The sequence below is a fragment of the Squalius cephalus genome (genome assembly GCF_949319135.1).
Source record: "Squalius cephalus genome assembly, chromosome: 13".
Classification (NCBI taxonomy): Eukaryota; Metazoa; Chordata; class Actinopteri; order Cypriniformes; family Leuciscidae; genus Squalius; species Squalius cephalus.
Genome location: NC_137134.1, coordinates 5,660,538 through 5,677,951, shown reverse-complemented (window position 1 = coordinate 5,677,951; position 17,414 = coordinate 5,660,538). Strand labels below are relative to the sequence as shown.

The following is a 17,414-nucleotide window of genomic DNA, read 5'->3' as shown; positions in this document are numbered from 1 at the left end:
GTTTCAGGATTTGATTGACTCATCGTTCACGCAGAACATGAACTTACTATCAAACGCAGCCAGATCAGGGGTGTCCAATCGTGCTCCTGTCCCGCAGAGTTTAGCTCCAGACCTGAATAAACACACCTGAACCAGCTAATCAAGGACTCCCGGATTACGAGAAACATCCAGGCGTGTGTGTTTGGTCTGGCTGGAGCTAAAGCTGGCCGTTCATGGGCAGGATTGGACGCACCTGAGCTAGATTAAGTGCAATGAACTAAAACGTTCGGTGGGTGGTTGCCAGGGCGTTGCTATGTGGTTGCTAACATAGTCTGAGTGGTTGCTACTGTAAGTGGCTTGTAGGGTGTTGCTTGTTTAATGGAAGATCTCAAGAAAAATGTTGGGTTCCATTTTATGCATCTGTAATAACTATGTACTCATGCTAGCAATGCCAAGGTCATGGGTTTGATTCCCAGGGAAGACATGTGTACCATGAATGCAATGTAATTCACTATGGATAAAAGCATGAATGTAAAAGTGCTGGCCCAAGTCAAAAGAGCCCAGACCCAAGAGCCCATCTCTATAATTGTCTTGTCTAAAGGTATGGCTCAGGTTCCTCCTTTAAAAGTAAAATGAGTCAATACATAGCACACTTTTCCTCAACAAATGGCTTGATTTGAAATATCATGTTTGTTCAACTCCCCCAACCCTACATATCTCCACAGGACCCACATCTTCTTAAAATGTGTAAAAGACTCAATCAAACTTACTGGGTGGAAAAAGTTGAGGCACATCACCCTGTGTGTCTCACAGTTCTACTATAAATGGATTTCTGTTGGAGAGGGTTACATAATGCACAAGAGAACGGCCTAAAACTGGCACTTAACCAATTTCCTTGTTAGACTACATGCAGTGATTCTTCAGACTTGCTATAGACATTTTCAGGCCATCAATTGTCCAGCGAACAGGAAGACATCACGTCAACCATCCAAGTGTGTGTGGAAAATGATAAACCAGGTCAAAATGTCAAGAGATACCACAAACAAATCTGCATCATGTACACAGAACTGAACAAAATCTCTTAATAAACGCCACAATCATAACTACGCAGGAGCTGAGGACACTTTGCTTTATTTAAAAGATATACGAACATTTATTTACAAGGAAAAGATCTTCAAAAGGTAATTTTTATGGATGGGGTGGAGGATTTGGCAATCGAGCAGTTGAGGTGAATCAAAGACGGCCTTATATGGTAAGATGAAGAGGAGACATTCGCTAGTTCAGACTTTACTTCTGTCACTGAAGTCATCAACTATTTTTACTGCCATCGAGATATTTTGCATTGTGATATTATTTTCCAGGACAATTAAAGGGTTAGTTCAAACAAACAGGAAAATTATGTAATCTATTGCTAACCATCATGTTGCTCCAAACCTATTAGACTTTTGTTCATCTTAAAAACACAAATGACAATATTTTGAAACCTGAGAGATTTCTGTCCTTCCATTGAAAGTCCACCAAAACATGGTTGCCTGATGCAGGAGAACCAGCGAGGTTTGGGCTTCAGCCAACCTATGCATGTGCTGTATGTTTGCTAATCAATGTTAGTGATGTGAATAAAAGCCTATATTAAATCTGTTCATCATATAAAGTGACTGAGTATCTTCGGAAGACTTGGATTAAAGCGCTCGATTCATATGGGTTACTTTTATGATGGTTTCATGAAGCTTGAAAGTCTTGGTGGAATGGACTTTCAATGGAGGGACAGAAATCTCTCAGGTTTCATTAAAATAACTTGAAACTTGAAAGTGTTACAGGGTTGGAACAACTCAAGGGTGAGTAGACAATGACATAATATTTGGTAACACTATTTTAAGGTGACGTAGTTACACGTTACAACATGTACTTAGTATTAACCGTAAAATCTAGCTGTGATCAGCAATTATCGGGGTTCAAAGGGTTTAAGGCCTTCATAACATGTGCTTATGGGGTCTAAGCTGACTCAAAATGCAGGGATTGGTCCTCTGCTGCCATCTAGTGGTTATAATGGCCATTATAATCAAAGGAACATTGTCAATCTTCACCTTTTTAACTGTTATAGAGGAGTTCTACCATGCAATATAAATGTCGTGGCACTTTATTTTAAGGTGACGTAGTTACACGTTACTTACTATAGTATTAACAGTAAATGATGCATGATTAAAAGTAACTAACCATAAACCAAACCCTAAACCTATAGTAAGTACATGTAGTTAATTAATATTACTCAGTACTTATTTGAGTAAGTACAATGTAACTATTGCACCTTAAAATAAAGTGCAGCCGAATTTTCTTGGGTAAATTTTGTCAACGTTACAATACTTTGTATTCACATCAAAAGGAATTATTCTGTTCAGTGTTGTCTGTGGTGCAGAAACTCAACCAATAATTGTGAGGAAAATGTAGTCTCAATGCAAATAATAAATGGTCCTAAAAATAGGTTAAACATTTCATGACATTTTAAGACGGACATTTACTATTGAGATTGACTTTTAAATGCCATTTATCTAGAGGTTACCACTGTGAAGCTGCTTTGAAACAATCTGCATTGTGTAAAGCGCTATATAAATAAAGGCGCCTTGACAGAGTTCAGGTGGTTCACCGTCTGAGTCCAACAGGTGTCCCTGACTCTCGGTTACTCTCTGTTCCAGTGCGAGCTGCTGGTCCAGATGTGAACCGTGGCTCTGGAGGCGTCCGACACACTCTGCCTTCCAGCCTTTGGCCTCCTGACATCTGAGTGTCACAACAACCTCCATGATGGAAAACACATGCGGAGCGGACGAGGTCCGTGGACGAGAGGAGAGAGAGAGAGAGATCGGACAGAGTCGATTGAGTTGCTGAAGCCACACCACAAAGAACTTCTTGTTTCATTGATTTCCCAGAAACGGCATCAGCTGTCTAACAGGGTCAGCAAAAAACGACAAGAAAAAAGGAAAGGAAAAAACTTCCAGTCCCAAAAATCTGTGAGATTTAAATGGACATCCTGTCTCAACAAGAGCTCAAAATCAAAAGTGTTAGCCATATCTCACTCCAATTACACTACTTTATATTAGTCCTACTTTATATAAGGTGTCTTTAACTACTATTTTTCTGCTTTGGTCTGGTGGTGTGGGTAGGATAAGTTTTAAGGGCGGGTTAAGGGTAGGTGTCGGGTCAACAGCATTATTACAGATGTAAAAAGCACAGTACAATGTAAAACACATGTATTTACACAATAAGTGCATCGTATCAAATTATTAATTTAAAAGTTACATAGTAATTAAAGACTATAAAGTGGGTCCATATGTGTCACTATTGCTTCTTATGTTGAATATCTATTTACCATATCATAAAGACATATTTGTCTGAGCTCTATGTCCACTAGGGGTGTTGTATACCAGAATCGACAATAACCGTGATACTACTCTTCTGATATTATCTTTTATATGTAAATTTTTTTTTAGATAATATGCGATAATATCATTAATGTGAATTGTTTTGCTCACGATAATCATATAGTGAAAATCTAATATTGTGACAGTAACTAATGTCCACAATTATGAACAATAGTAGGTTGAAACTCGATGCCAATGTTCCCCAACTTTATGGGGTAAACTAAATAATATATTGAGCACAGGTTATTTCTAATATTTATTTTACAGGCTAGAGGAACATGACATGTCAGTCAAGCCAGCCATAACTTTACAGATATTTTCACCAAAAAATACACATTATTAGATCAGACTTTCAGTTGTTGGTCATTGGGCAAAACAATATATTTAGTACCATTGAAAAATGAACATTCGGTCATCATTTACTCACGCTCATGTCGTTCCAAAACTATTTTTTGTCCATACAATGAAAGTCAATGTGGTTAATTTGTTCGTTTTGGATCCCATTGGCTTCCATTATATTTAAGAAAATAGTTTAAACACTCGTCAAATTGTGTTTTGCAGAAGAATGAAAGTCATAAAGGTTTGGAAAGACATGACAGAATTTGAATTGTCCCTGGAAATGGTCATCAAGGATCATTAAGTTTTTATAAGGGAAATGATCACTGATCAGGCCAACAGACAATAATGACAATCAACAAGTATTAGCATGTAGCGCAAATCATCTGTGGATCATTACACTCTCACTCTCATGTCAACAACACATGCTAGTCACAGCACTAGAACAACACCCTCATGCCATTTCATCATACTGTGGGTTTAGATTAGTGGCAGTGTGGGAAACGGGGGTCAGACGATCAGGAATGAGACTGTGGGATTTGAGTGGGGCGGCAGGATGTGGAAGAATTAAATGATTGGATCAAGCTACTGGGCTGATTGGACTCCAGGAACTCGAGAAGGGAGTACTTACCCACCCGCGGGTCCAGCCATGAGGTGCTCTGGGTTTTGTGGTCAATGAAGTATGTTTCTCCCTGAGGGGTGACGGCCTGCTCCCAAGCGTCGGGCAACTGTCCTGTTCGGCAACAGCACAACAGCTAGAGATCAGCCGGCAGCCTGACCCACTCCAGAGCGATGCCCACTGAGGAGTAGCGCTTCGTTTACGCCACTACTTAAATGTGCAAAGGGGCAAAACAGCTCGTCACTGGCGCAGGACCCTTATTAAAGGAACATACTTGTACCTTATTTACCCCTAAAAGGGACATACACCTTAAGGGTAGCCTACATAATACAAACAAACACCTTTTATGGGTAAAAAAAAGTACAAAATTGTCCTTTTAAGGGGAACTGCCCCTGCGCCAAACTGTTGTGTGCAATTTATTTTCTGACAGTGTAGTGGTTTGAGTTTTTAATCAAAATGTAATGACTTGTGTTGGCCCTAAAATTAATTGTTTTTTCTGTTGATGTAGCTAGGGTCAAACAGCAGTGTCCAATATTATAAAATATAACACAGACCACTTTTCAAGATCCAATCAAATCCAAATGAATAAAACACATGGATGGGAAAAAACTAATTATAGCTACAATGTTCAAGAAAAGTTTAAATGTACTAACTTTTTCAATAATGTCATGAGGTGTAACCAAGCAAAACATTTACTCAAAAATATTTTTCAAGGCAAGTTTTTTTAATTATTAATTAATCAGTGTCATTAAGTTTTTGGTAAGTTTTGGTGGCACATTTTACAACCTGAACTATCCTTGCTTGTCATAAAAAAGTCAGATAAACAGAGACATCTCTATGTATCAAATTTAAAAACATCCTCATCGTTTAAGATGTATATTCACTGAATGAATGAACTGCATTAATGTACGTTTAAATATCATTGACCCAAACCACACATTCACGCTGGGCTTAATTTCAGCTTAAGAGCTAAAAAAGCAGAACAGCTGCTTGTAAAACTGAGTGTGATGCAATATGTCCATTGTTATCAACTGCCAGGAGAAAAAGATACGGAACAAACTATAGAGTTCTAATAAGAGTGGAAAAGACTGGGAGAAACAGGACCTTAGGCCCTGCATTACAGTGTCAACTGTCAATTACCCATAATCCCTATATTTTGAGGGGGGCCCATGGTGAACACACACAACAGGTGAAGGCTCGAGCTGGTCTAAACTAAGAATAGAGGAAATATGTTGCCCCTCAAGTTCCCAGAGACTGAAAAAAAGCCAGGGATAGAGGAAGAACAAGGCATTGTGGGATTGTAGGGGCCAGGACTGAGTCACGGCTTTCTATTGTGAGCCCTCTGAACTTGTTCTAGTGAGCCAAAATGGATGACACAGCCATGTAAAAAACAAAAAACACACACACACACACACACAAAAAAAAAAGAGTGGTTGAGTCATCAGAAGATCGTGCAAGACAGAAATGAATGGTTGAGTTTACAGAAGATCAGGGAGGAAAACGGCCGTTTGAACGAGTGTAGCAGGTTGGCTTACACACACACACACACTCATTATTTCAGGCTGAGCAGCTTTATTCACATCCAGTGCGGTGAGATGTCATCACCAGCGCTTCCTCACACTCATGATGCGTGCTACGGTCTCACTGATGTTTTTCATTGCACAACACACACTGGACGTGTTCTTTTGGGAGGTCAGTTTTTGTTTGGGAGTCAAGTATTGTAACTTTTATCAACTCTCTTTACTTCCTGTGACTGCAGACTAAACGTTGTAGTGTGCACTGTAACTCTATATGCTGAGATAGTGGGCGTCTACTGTATGCGCTGGAAGTGCTGGAAGGAATCTTTCTCCCTCCAAACTCTTTCGTCTCGTTCTTATCCCCCCCCCACCCCCTTCGCTGGAATCTGTTTCTCGGCTGCCAACAAAGCAGAGGCACACCTTTTTTTCCATTTCATCACAAATCAGGATTTGAAAAAAAAAAAAAAAAAGGCAAACAAAGAAAGCCCATTTGGAAGTCATTTAGTGTTCTGACAGAGTCAGAGCAAACAACATGCAGACACTAAACAAAACGCCTCACATATACAGTACAACAGCTTTAAAAGCCTTCAGATCTTCAGCTGGGAGACTTTCTTCATTAAACCAGCATTCGAGCCCTCGAACGGAGCAGCTACACCTCTGATCAACAGACAGACTGATGTGTATTGCTGATAAATAGTGTTCACGTCATTAACAAATACTTAAAGTAAGAAATTGCTGGATGAAACACTTTGTTTCATTTGTTTGGCGCCTAGCCCAAAGAACTGAATAGATTTGTGTAGTTTTGAAGTAAATGTGAATGGTGAGTTTTGACACCCCTTGATTTAGCACCTAGCAGCTGAGTGCACATCAGATACTGTGGTGCATTGTGGGATTGAATGAGTGCACTTAACATGGTTTCAGCCAGCACTACAAATGGCCGTTCCCTCAAATAATGCCCTATAAAAGGGTAAAGGGGGTGATTTCGGAAAGCTTCTGATGGTTTTTAGCAAGTTACTATGTGGTTTCATGGGTAATATGTGGTGTTATTCATGTATGGATTAAACTGCTTGATTCATATGGATTCATTTTACAACACCATTATGATCTTTTAAGGTTTGGTTACTTGGACTTTCAATGGAGGGACAGAAAGCAACCTCTAAAGTTTCATTCATTTGGGTCTTAGATTATCTTATGGTCTTATGGGATTGGGACAACATGAGAGTGAGTAAATTATCACAGAATTACTTAGGGAGAGCAAACCCTTTAAGACTCTGAGCTAATATGAGCGTAATAATAGAGATGCTTGCCTTAGCACACACCTCTAAAATCAAAAGAAGAAATATATGCTAGCACATCAAAGCTGTGATATTAGGTGTGTGTGTGAATGTCATGGGCCATCGAGCGTTGGGGAGAACACCTCGCCAGCTGATTGAAACGGCTCAAGAGAGCGTGTGTGTTTTCATGAGTAATGGAGTTCACACTCACCGAGGTTGGGTTGAGAGAGGGCCATGGAGCGCTGCTGTATGTTGGCGTTAGTGGAGGCTTGATTGTGCAGACCCATCTGGGTCACCGAGGGGGTCAGGTTCTTCCTGGGGTCGTGCCATGTGGTGATCTTCTCAATGTGGCTGCACAAGAGAAACAGCAAATGTTCACGTTAAACACACTTCTGCAGAAGGGCATTCACAGTGTTCGGAAGGTCATCCTTCGATCTACTCCAAAAACCCATTTAGAAGGAACCCAACTGTCTTTCACAGGAAACCTTCTGATTTCTCGGCCGTGTCGAACTACAGTGGCGTCAGTGTTGGGGAAGCTCGCCAGAGCGACTAAAGGGACATGGTTATGGGGTAAAAAATGAGATTGGAGCTCACAAAATGGTGCCTAACCTACAATATAGTCTAGATTTTGGTGAATGATACTTGCCTGTGCTAACCCTGAGACAATGCTAGATTCAAATATGTTCTGGAGGCAACCCGATCTCATGAGAAACCGTATGTTTCTTACATTGTTTGGATTCTTACAATATTGATCCAAAATCCAAAAGTTGGATTTTCTGTACAAAAACAGGAGAAAAAACCCACTAAGCATGAGGGTCAACCCCTAAACCTAACCTTCAGAGAGGCAAGTGCAGATCATACAAATGAGATCGCTCATCCTTAAGAAATCACCAAAACATAAAATAGTAATACATAACAGTAATAGTAAAATGTGATAATTGCCATTGGATTGTGGCTGGATCCGTCCTGGAGAGCCACAGTCCTGCAGAGTTTTGCTCCAACCCTGATAAGAATAAAGGTTTTGCGAACTTGCAAATGTTAACTTGCTCGGGGGAACGCAAAAGTTTTGCAAGCAAAGGCTAAAGTGCTGTGAGTGAGTGCAAAACTCCCTGAGGGAACGCAAAAACATTTGCAAGAGAATGCTACATTTTGGATGTCAAACAATATTAGATGATTGAGCATTTTGAACAGACAAATCTAAACTAAATACAACCAAGAAAACTATACATGTTGCTACTTTAAGTCAGTTACTCCACAAAGCCAGATGCACACGTGTTTCTCTCTGGTGGTCTGATGTTATTCTAAAGGTGATGATACACAGGGCAACTTTTTGAGCAATGTTGCTGGGCAATCTTGCCAATCGATTGTTGCTTGGGCACTTTCTCATTGAAAATGAGCAATAAATATATATCTGGATAATTTAGATCGGTCATGGGCCCTGTGTCTCATCTGGTTGCCTGTTGGCGGCAACATTGCCCAGCAACATTGCCCAAAATGTTGCCCTGTGTATCATCACCTTAACTCTTGTGCTAAAGATGCAAGAATCTGCTTAAATCGTTCAGCTCGAGCCACGGCTGGACTCGACTCAGCTGTCTGACCTGCAGTTGTAACCACACGCCTCTAAACGTCCAGCGTGAACAAACGCTGCGATGCGTGAGTCGAGGAACAGGTGTGCTGTGTTTCCTCAGCCACTCCTCCACCCTCAGTGAACCCGTCAAAACTGCAGCTTCATGAAATTCTGGCTCCTCTGCATTTTTTCAAGCAAGGCCACGAGCGCCAGCCAGGCGGTGGCTGAATGACAATCCCAGTGTCCCTCAGTCAGTAAACCAGTTCAGCGTTTCTTTCATTATCGGGTGGGCTTTATTGTCTAGTGCAGGGGTGCTCAAACCTGCTCCAGGAGATCTGATCTCAACCTTGACTGACAGTTTCAACCTCGCCGAGCTGGTTCAGGAGTGTTTCAACAGAATCGGAAATGAGCTCTGCAGGAATGTAGATCTGCAGGACACGCTAAAAGATGAAGGAAATTGCATTGGTTATGCTTCAAAATTTGGTTACCAGCAGACTCTTTTACTGAGAGTTGATCACCTGCAAAGCTAAAGCGGTGGTCACACAGTTTCGTTCAAATCTCATGTGAAACAGTTTCGCATTCTGCTCTGTGTGAAAATCCAAGTTTGCTGAAATAAGACATGCGAATTCAAATGATGTGAGCTATGGAAGATTGCTAAGTTACACTATAAACACACTTTGTTATTATTTGTTAAACACTGAATTTCACGTCCATTGCATTTTACATTTTAAATGCAACCCAACATCAATTCTGCCCTTAATTCAGCCTGGGAAGTTCTTAGTCACGTATTGAAAAAAAAAAAGTATTTAAATATTATTGCAATGTGAAAAATTATGAAGTTATTTCATGGTTCTTAAGGTGCAACATTAGCAGCATTTAGTGGCAAAAAAAGGACAATTTTCCATTGTCAGTACTAGTGTAGTGATGTGCTCACACAGAAGTCACTTTCAAACCGAGTTGCGTTCTGTTGGTCAACATGAATTTGCATGTCCAACTTGAACACGAACAAAATCTGCGTTGGGAATTGTTTCCGGCCTCATGCGAAACTCTGACTGGATTCCGGCCACAAACCTTTGCTGAGCAATGATGTGACCAGACATGCTGAAAATGTTTCTTCATGCAACACTGTCATAGTGTTTTTGACAAACTCAACTGATTAAAATAGGACAGAAAATATCCATAGTCAACAATCACACTTACACCTTAAATATGACCAAGCAATCACTATAATAATCTGGGCCTAAAAGAGCTATAGATTCTCACTGCAATTACAGCATTCATGACTCGAGGGCTGCAACAGGTCTACATTTTCACGCTGGTGACATGAAGACACATGTATGCCTCGGTTGGTTATATTCTTTACGGATCTTTAAAAAAAAAAAAAGTTTTAATTTAAAATATATGCCTCATCAACTCCACCTGCTTGTTTGTACACTTGTAAACTGGACCAAACATGGCAGTTTGTGGCCAAATGAGTCACAAAATACACAAAGCCTCAATCAGAGAGTGACTCACTGGAACTATTCACACTCCGCTGGGAAGATTATCCACTTCCTGCTGATCTCAGGCCTCGCAGTGGCAGAACAGGAAGACATGTGTCCATGCTCTGACCTCTGACCTCTCGCCTCGTGCTTTGAGTGTTTGAGATTATATATGATGAGGATGATTCTTTAATTAGGGGAGGGTTAGGGTGCTAAAGTTAAAAGTTTTGTCCTTAAAAATCATTCTAGTTAACTATCATTGCGTCTCTTTAATAAGCTGTTTGTATTTTTTTTTTTCAAATGTTAAATTTCCCCAGAATATAAATATTTTAACATAACAAGTAAATCATATCATGTGTTTTTTTTTTAAACCTGACCATCAGTTGTGGTTTAAGAGACTCCAGCTGCGTGAAACACATCAACAGTGGTGTAGATTAGCAGAGCTAGGAGGCTAGTCTGAGGGGTCTGAGGGAGAGAGAAGGAACGGGCCCTCGGGGGTCTGAGGGAGAGAGAAGGAACGGGCCCTCGGGGGTCTGAGGGAGAGAGAAGGAACGGGCCCTCGGGGGCCTGAGGGAGAGAGAAGGAACGGGCCCTCGGGGGTCTGAGGGAGAGAGAAGGAAGGAACGGGCCCTCGGGGGTCTGAGGGAGAGAGAAGGAACGGGCCCTCGGGGGGCTGAGGGAGAGAGAAGGAACGGGCCCTCGGGGGTCTGAGGGAGAGAGAAGGGACGGGCCCTCGGGGGTCTGAGGGAGAGAGAAGGGACGGGCCCTCGGGGGTCTGAGGGAGAGAGAAGGAAGGAACGGGCCCTCGGGGGTCTGAGGGAGAGAGAAGGAACGGGCCCTCGGGGGCCTGAGGGAGAGAGAAGGAACGGGCCCTCGGGGGTCTGAGGGAGAGAGAAGGAAGGAACGGGCCCTCGGGGGTCTGAGGGAGAGAGAAGGAACGGGCCCTCGGGGGGCTGAGGGAGAGAGAAGGAACGGGCCCTCGGGGGTCTGAGGGAGAGAGAAGGGACGGGCCCTCGGGGGTCTGAGGGAGAGAGAAGGGACGGGCCCTCGGGGGTCTGAGGGAGAGAGAAGGAACGGGCCCTCGGGGGCCTGAGGGATTTGGAGGAGAGAGAAGGAACGGGCCCTCGAGGGTCTGGAGGGAGAGAGAAGGGACGGGCCCTCGGGGGCCTGGAGGAGAGAGAAGGAACGGGCCCTCGGGGGTCTGAGGGAGAGAGAAGGAACGGGCCCTCGGGGGACTGAGGGAGAGAGAAGGAACGGGCCCTCGGGGGTCTGAGGGAGAGAGAAGGAACGGGCCCTCGGGGGTCTGGAGGAGAGAGAAGGAACGGGCCCTCGGGGGTCTGAGGGAGAGAGAAGGAACGGGCCCTCGGGGGTCTGAGGGAACGGGCCCTCGAGGGTCTGAGGGAGAGAGAGAAACGGGCCCTCGGGGGACTGAGGGGTCTGGAGGAGAGAGAAGGAACGGGCCCTCGGGGGTCTGAGGGAGAGAGAAGGAACGGGCCCTCGGGGGACTGAGGGGTCTGGAGGAGAGAGAAGGAACGGGCCCTCGGGGGACTGAGGGAGAGAGAAGGAACGGGCCCTCGGGGGTCTGAGGGAGAGAGAAGGAACGGGCCCTCGAGGGTCTGAGGGAGAGAGAGAAACGGGCCCTCGGGGGACTGAGGGGTCTGGAGGAGAGAGAAGGAACGGGCCCTCGGGGGACTGAGGGAGAGAGAAGGAACGGGCCCTCGGGGGTCTGAGGGAGAGAGAGGGAACGGGCCCTCGAGGGTCTGAGGGAGAGAGAGAAACGGGCCCTCGGGGGACTGAGGGGTCTGGAGGAGAGAGAAGGAACGGGCCCTCGGGGGACTGAGGGAGAGAGAAGGAACGGGCCCTCGGGGGTCTGAGGGAGAGAGAGGGAACGGGCCCTCGAGGGTCTGAGGGAGAGAGAGAAACGGGCCCTCGGGGGACTGAGGGGTCTGGAGGAGAGAGAAGGAACGGGCCCTCGGGGGTCTGAGGGAGAGAGAAGGAACGGGCCCTCGGGGGACTGAGGGGTCTGGAGGAGAGAGAAGGAACGGCCCTCGGGGGACTGAGGGAGAGAGAAGGAACGGGCCCTCGGGGGTCTGAGGGAGAGAGAAGGAACGGGCCCTCGGGGGACTGAGGGGTCTGGAGGAGAGAGAAGGAACGGGCCCTCGGGGGACTGAGGGAGAGAGAAGGAACGGGCCCTCGGGGGTCTGAGGGAGAGAGAAGGAACGGGCCCTCGGGGGTCTGAGAGAGAGAGAAGGAACGGGCCCTCGGGGGTCTGAGGGAGAGAGAAGGAACGGGCCCTCGGGGGTCTGAGGGAGAGAGAAGGAACGGGCCCTCGGGGGTCTGAGGGAGAGAGAAGGGACGGGCCCTCGGGGGTCTGGAGGAGAGAGAAGGAACGGGCCCTCGGGGGTCTGAGGGAGAGAGAAGGAACGGGCCCTCGGGGGTCTGAGGGAGAGAGAAGGAACGGGCCCTCGGGGGTCTGAGGGAGAGAGAAGGAACGGGCCCTCGGGGGTCTGAGGGAGAGAGAAGGAACGGGCCCTCGGGGGTCTGAGGGGTCTGGAGGAGAGAGAAGGAACGGGCCCTCGGGGGTCTGAGGGAGAGAGAAGGGACGGATCCTCAGGGGTCTGGAGGAGAGAGAAGGAGCGGGCCCTCTGGGGTCTGAGGGGTCTGGAGGAGAGAGAAGGGACGGGCCCTCGGGGGTCTGAGGGAGAGAGAAGGAACGGGCCCTCGGGGGTCTGAGGGGTCTGGGGGGGCAGCTGTCCTGCACCTGTGGGTTGGGCCCTGTACATTTGAGGTCCGTCTTCCCACACGCTAAAGCTAATATGTGCAGTGGAACAGCTGTTTAACAGCTTATTGTTCAAGCAAACAAATTTATTTACAGTTGGTCAATGGCACAGTTTTCACTTTCTCTCGTTTTGTAGAGTTTAACAGGACTAGCGGCATAACAAAAAATAAGCTATAAGTGATTAAATAAGTATAAGGGCTGCATGTTTCAAAATAGTTTCAGAGGAGATAGCAATCAGTGAATACTGCACATTTATGCCAAACCTTTCTAGGTGTTTATATTGTAATATGTTGTAGATGGTTGTAAGAGTGCATATTTCAATTTTTGAAGTATGTTTTAGAATTAGCAGCCGGCAATAGTAAAGCACAGACATTTCAAAATAAGAGTCCCTGTCTTGTTTATAATTTAAAGTCTCACATTATGCATAAAGTTTTTTTTTTTTTTTTCTGATTATATTGGTATTTTGGTTGGAATTTTATCTGTATTTTAAACTCGATCTGGCATTTCAACATAAACTCTCAGCTATTAAAAGTAGCTTCTCTCTGAGCCACATGTCACAGGAAGGAAAGACTAAGAACATTAACAACACACACTATTGATTGAACAGATTATACTGGTATAACCAGAAAGAGCCGTTTAAGTTATTACAATCTTGTTGTCTGCTTACGGTACAGTTCTGTGGGTTCTTCCTTTGTAAATACAACAGTCAAAAGAGTCTATTCGCATAATTAACAATCAAATCAAAACCCATTTCCTAAAGATATTACGACCCGGACGAGCCCCCATATTTGTACTCTTCCCTACCCAGTCTAAGGTTGAAAGATAGGGTTTATAGTTTTTCAGAAATTAGTTTTTGAACTAGTTTGGAAAAATAAAGCAGAGATTATGAGGCACAGGGGTAGCTGACGCTTGGGTTCTCGCAGGGCCATGTTTGTGTACGAGCCACATGCTGTTTGCAGAGGAAACACACACACACACACACACACACACACATCTCAAAGAAACAATGGCTTGGTGGTGGATTAGGGGTGACACACAGGCTGAAACAACACTGACACACACTCACAGTAGCCAGATGGACACAACACCTCTGAGCGGAGCTTCCCGCTCTTCCTGTTAGCGTGCTAGCTGTGGAAAATAACACACACACACTCCAGTATAGTTCCAGCGCTTGTCATGGGCCAAGTCCATGTCAACAAACATGCTTACACTGCAGCAGTGATTGAATCTCTCTCAGTCGTGATTTAATCTCATGAATATATCTAAAGAGGGGAAATACAGAAGACTTCTGGGATTATTTTACCCAGAAAATCCAGGAGGTTTTAAGACGGCAAACGTCTGTGACGGGTTTAGACAGAGGGTCAGACCAGTGGTCTCTGGTGCCGCATGGAGCCCGTGAGTCGCCCACAGCCTCAAACCATACAAGTTTTTTACATTGCTATTTTAACATTTGACATAACATTTAAAATATTTAGTATACTTTACAAAATAAATAAATAAATGAGTGTAGAATCAGCAGTTGTGGCCATTGAGCTAACTTTAAACATCCCAGGTAATCTAAATGAATATTTATCTATTATCCTTTGAAATTGACTGATTTTCTGTTCCAAGAAAATGGCGCAAAAATATTGATGACTCATGTTGAACCACAGATTTTGTCCAATCAGATGCTCTCTAAAAGGAGAACGTCCCTCCCCCTAACACCACCTGCGACTGACTAGAAATTGGCTGTGATGTAGGCCCTAACTGAAGCCTATTAATTATTAAAAGAAAAACCGGGATGGTCTGTTTGATATGTCCCACCCCAGCGTCCTGTTTCCTGATAAGGAACTCTGCCCAGATCCACCTGGTCTGATGCGGTAATTATAGAGCCGGCCGTGGCAGAGCACCTTTCACCCGCATGTGCTCAGCGTCCAGCAAGACAACTCCAGGAATGTGAGTCTGTCTGTAGCCATAGTGATTTCAACACACTCCAGACGGAGCTGGCACACACACACACACACGCACACACACACGCACACACACACGCACACACACACGCACACACACACGCACACATGTACTTACGAAAACAATCTGTGTTGGATATCTATAAGATTTGAATCTTCCTGAGTGCTGACTTGTACAAGACAATCGTTTTATCAATCAAATATGTTTTTTTTTTTTTTTTTGTCAACTATTATTCTGCATATTAACATTATATATATATATATATACACACACACTGCCCAGCAAAAACCTCGCTGTCTGTATTTAAATATATATCAATATATATCAAGAGTCTATGATTGGAATATTATTGTAGTGACTGTTATGTTTCTACTCTAGCATGTTAAGATTCATCAGGTTCAAACTGTGAAAGAATGGTTGAGAGAAGCACGAAGAATTATTGTAACCTGTGAGTCCGGAGCTTAATTTCACCGAAAGTCTTTGGGATGTGCTGGAGGAGACTTTACAGAGTGCTGGATTCTACAAGCATTGGCAATACAAGATCTCGACCAAAAAATGTATGCATAATTTTTGGTCAAGATCTTGTAGAAAGTCAAGTGTTACCAACATTTTTTGACTGATTGTTTGCTCCACAAGATCAAGAGTGTTTCTCATTTCCACAAAACTCTTAAAAGCATCTCAAAGTCATCTAAAGTCAAGTCAAGTCAAGTCAACTTTATTTATACAGCGCTTTTTACATTACAGACTGTATCAAAGCAGCTTTACAGAGATAACAGGAAAATAATGCAGCAGAGTTTGTTTCTAGAAGAAAATAATGTCACAGTCCAGCTTAAGTAAGTTCAGTGATGGTTCATTTTTGTTGTAAAAAAGTTATTAATTTAGTTCATATATATATATATAGCTGTGATGCCATCGTCCAGCTCAGTTCAGTTCTCATATAATGGTGTCAATGCAGGAGATCAATAATATTGTTGAATATTAAAGTAACTGTTAAATTGATCTGAAAGGCTCTAATAAAAGCGTGAGGACTGTAACGGGCTAGTGTCGTCCTCCCCGTCCCGTCCGCAGGGTGACAGCAGCCCAGCATGGCTCTGGGACGCTCTCCACCCAGCTGTGCTAATTGAAAACAGGAACAAAAGAAAAAGATCCACTTTCCCAATTACTCTGAGCTCGGGTTACTGGGGAATTCCGGCACATCCAGCACAAAGGCGGCGACTCCCCGGAAGAGAAAAGAAGCGGGTGACGGAGGGCCTGTCCGAAAGACGGATCGCCAGAGGTCAGATGTAGACTGTTGAAGGACACCAGCTGGATCTGCTGGAATCAGAAGTATTCAATTGAATGTGGAACTGTGAGGGAGGGGCGCGCAGGAAAGGGAATGCGCCACTAATTATAGGCATCCAGATTACAGGAATAAAGCTCCGACATCTTCTGTGGAAGCGGGGCAAGTCGTGGCTTGTGTTCGCAGGCATGGTCAGCAGTGAGGACAGCGTGACGTCAAACACACACTCTCAAACGCCTTGGGAAGCTGCAAGTACTTCAACTACAAGTCAAGCTACTTGTAAAATTAAGTTGCTACACTACAAGCTAATAGAAAGTTGATTCATATATTCAGAAAAAACTATAGTAGTTATTTAAGAGAGGCAATATATTTTAAAATATCAGATGATATGAACTTCTGTGCAATCGAAGCAGTAGCTCACTATTACACACTTATTACATACTTATTACATGCTACACAGATATGAAATATATATATATATATATTTTTTTTAATGTTCTTACCTGTATATAACCTTAAAGCATCCATATTAAAAATGTTACATTTTATTTTAAGGTGTCCTTGTTACAGTGTAGTTATAGTTATACATTTAAGTACTGAGTAATATTAAATCAACAACATGTACTGATATAGGGTTAGGGTAGAATTGTGGTTTATGGTTAGCTGCATGCATTTATGCATAATTTACTGTTATTACTATAATAAGTACATGTAACAAAGACACTGTTAAATAAAGTGTTACCAAAATTTAAAATTGGCCTGGAGATTGGCCAAGCAAAATACAGTTTTACAGAAAGCAATGTATAATGAGATAATCAATAGATAAATTGAGCACTGAATATATTCGCGGGGAGTGAGGAGGGTAGTATTATTAATACTATCAGAGATTATATATATATATAATCTCTGATAGTATTAATACAAATAATAATAATAAAAAATAAAAAAAATTATATATATATATATATATATATATATATATATATATATTATATTACAAACAGATCAGTATTTATGTGCTAAAATTGCAAAGTTTTGCATTTTTAAATTTGTTTTTATTTTAATAGTTTTCAAATTTCTTATAAATTTTAGTTTCGTTTTTATTAGTTTGATTAATGAGTTTGTTTAGTTTACTTTTTATAGATTCTATAGACCAAAGATGGACATTTTGATGTAAGATTAGGGACGCAAACACAGCGACACAAACTTAAAGTCCCTGA

At 43.2% G+C, this 17,414-nt stretch overlaps 1 protein-coding gene across 2 annotated transcripts in view; it reads right to left on the bottom strand.

The window, feature by feature from the left end:
• Positions 1–17,414, bottom strand: part of wwtr1 (WW domain containing transcription regulator 1) — a 51,557-nt gene that overhangs the window by 10,402 nt on the left and 23,741 nt on the right. For both annotated transcript variants that reach the window (XM_079889654.1, XM_079889655.1), the window contains exon 2: positions 7,350–7,489. In XM_079889654.1, the coding sequence (XP_079745780.1) occupies positions 7,350–7,489 (140 nt within the window). The remainder of the gene's footprint in view (positions 1–7,349; positions 7,490–17,414) is intronic.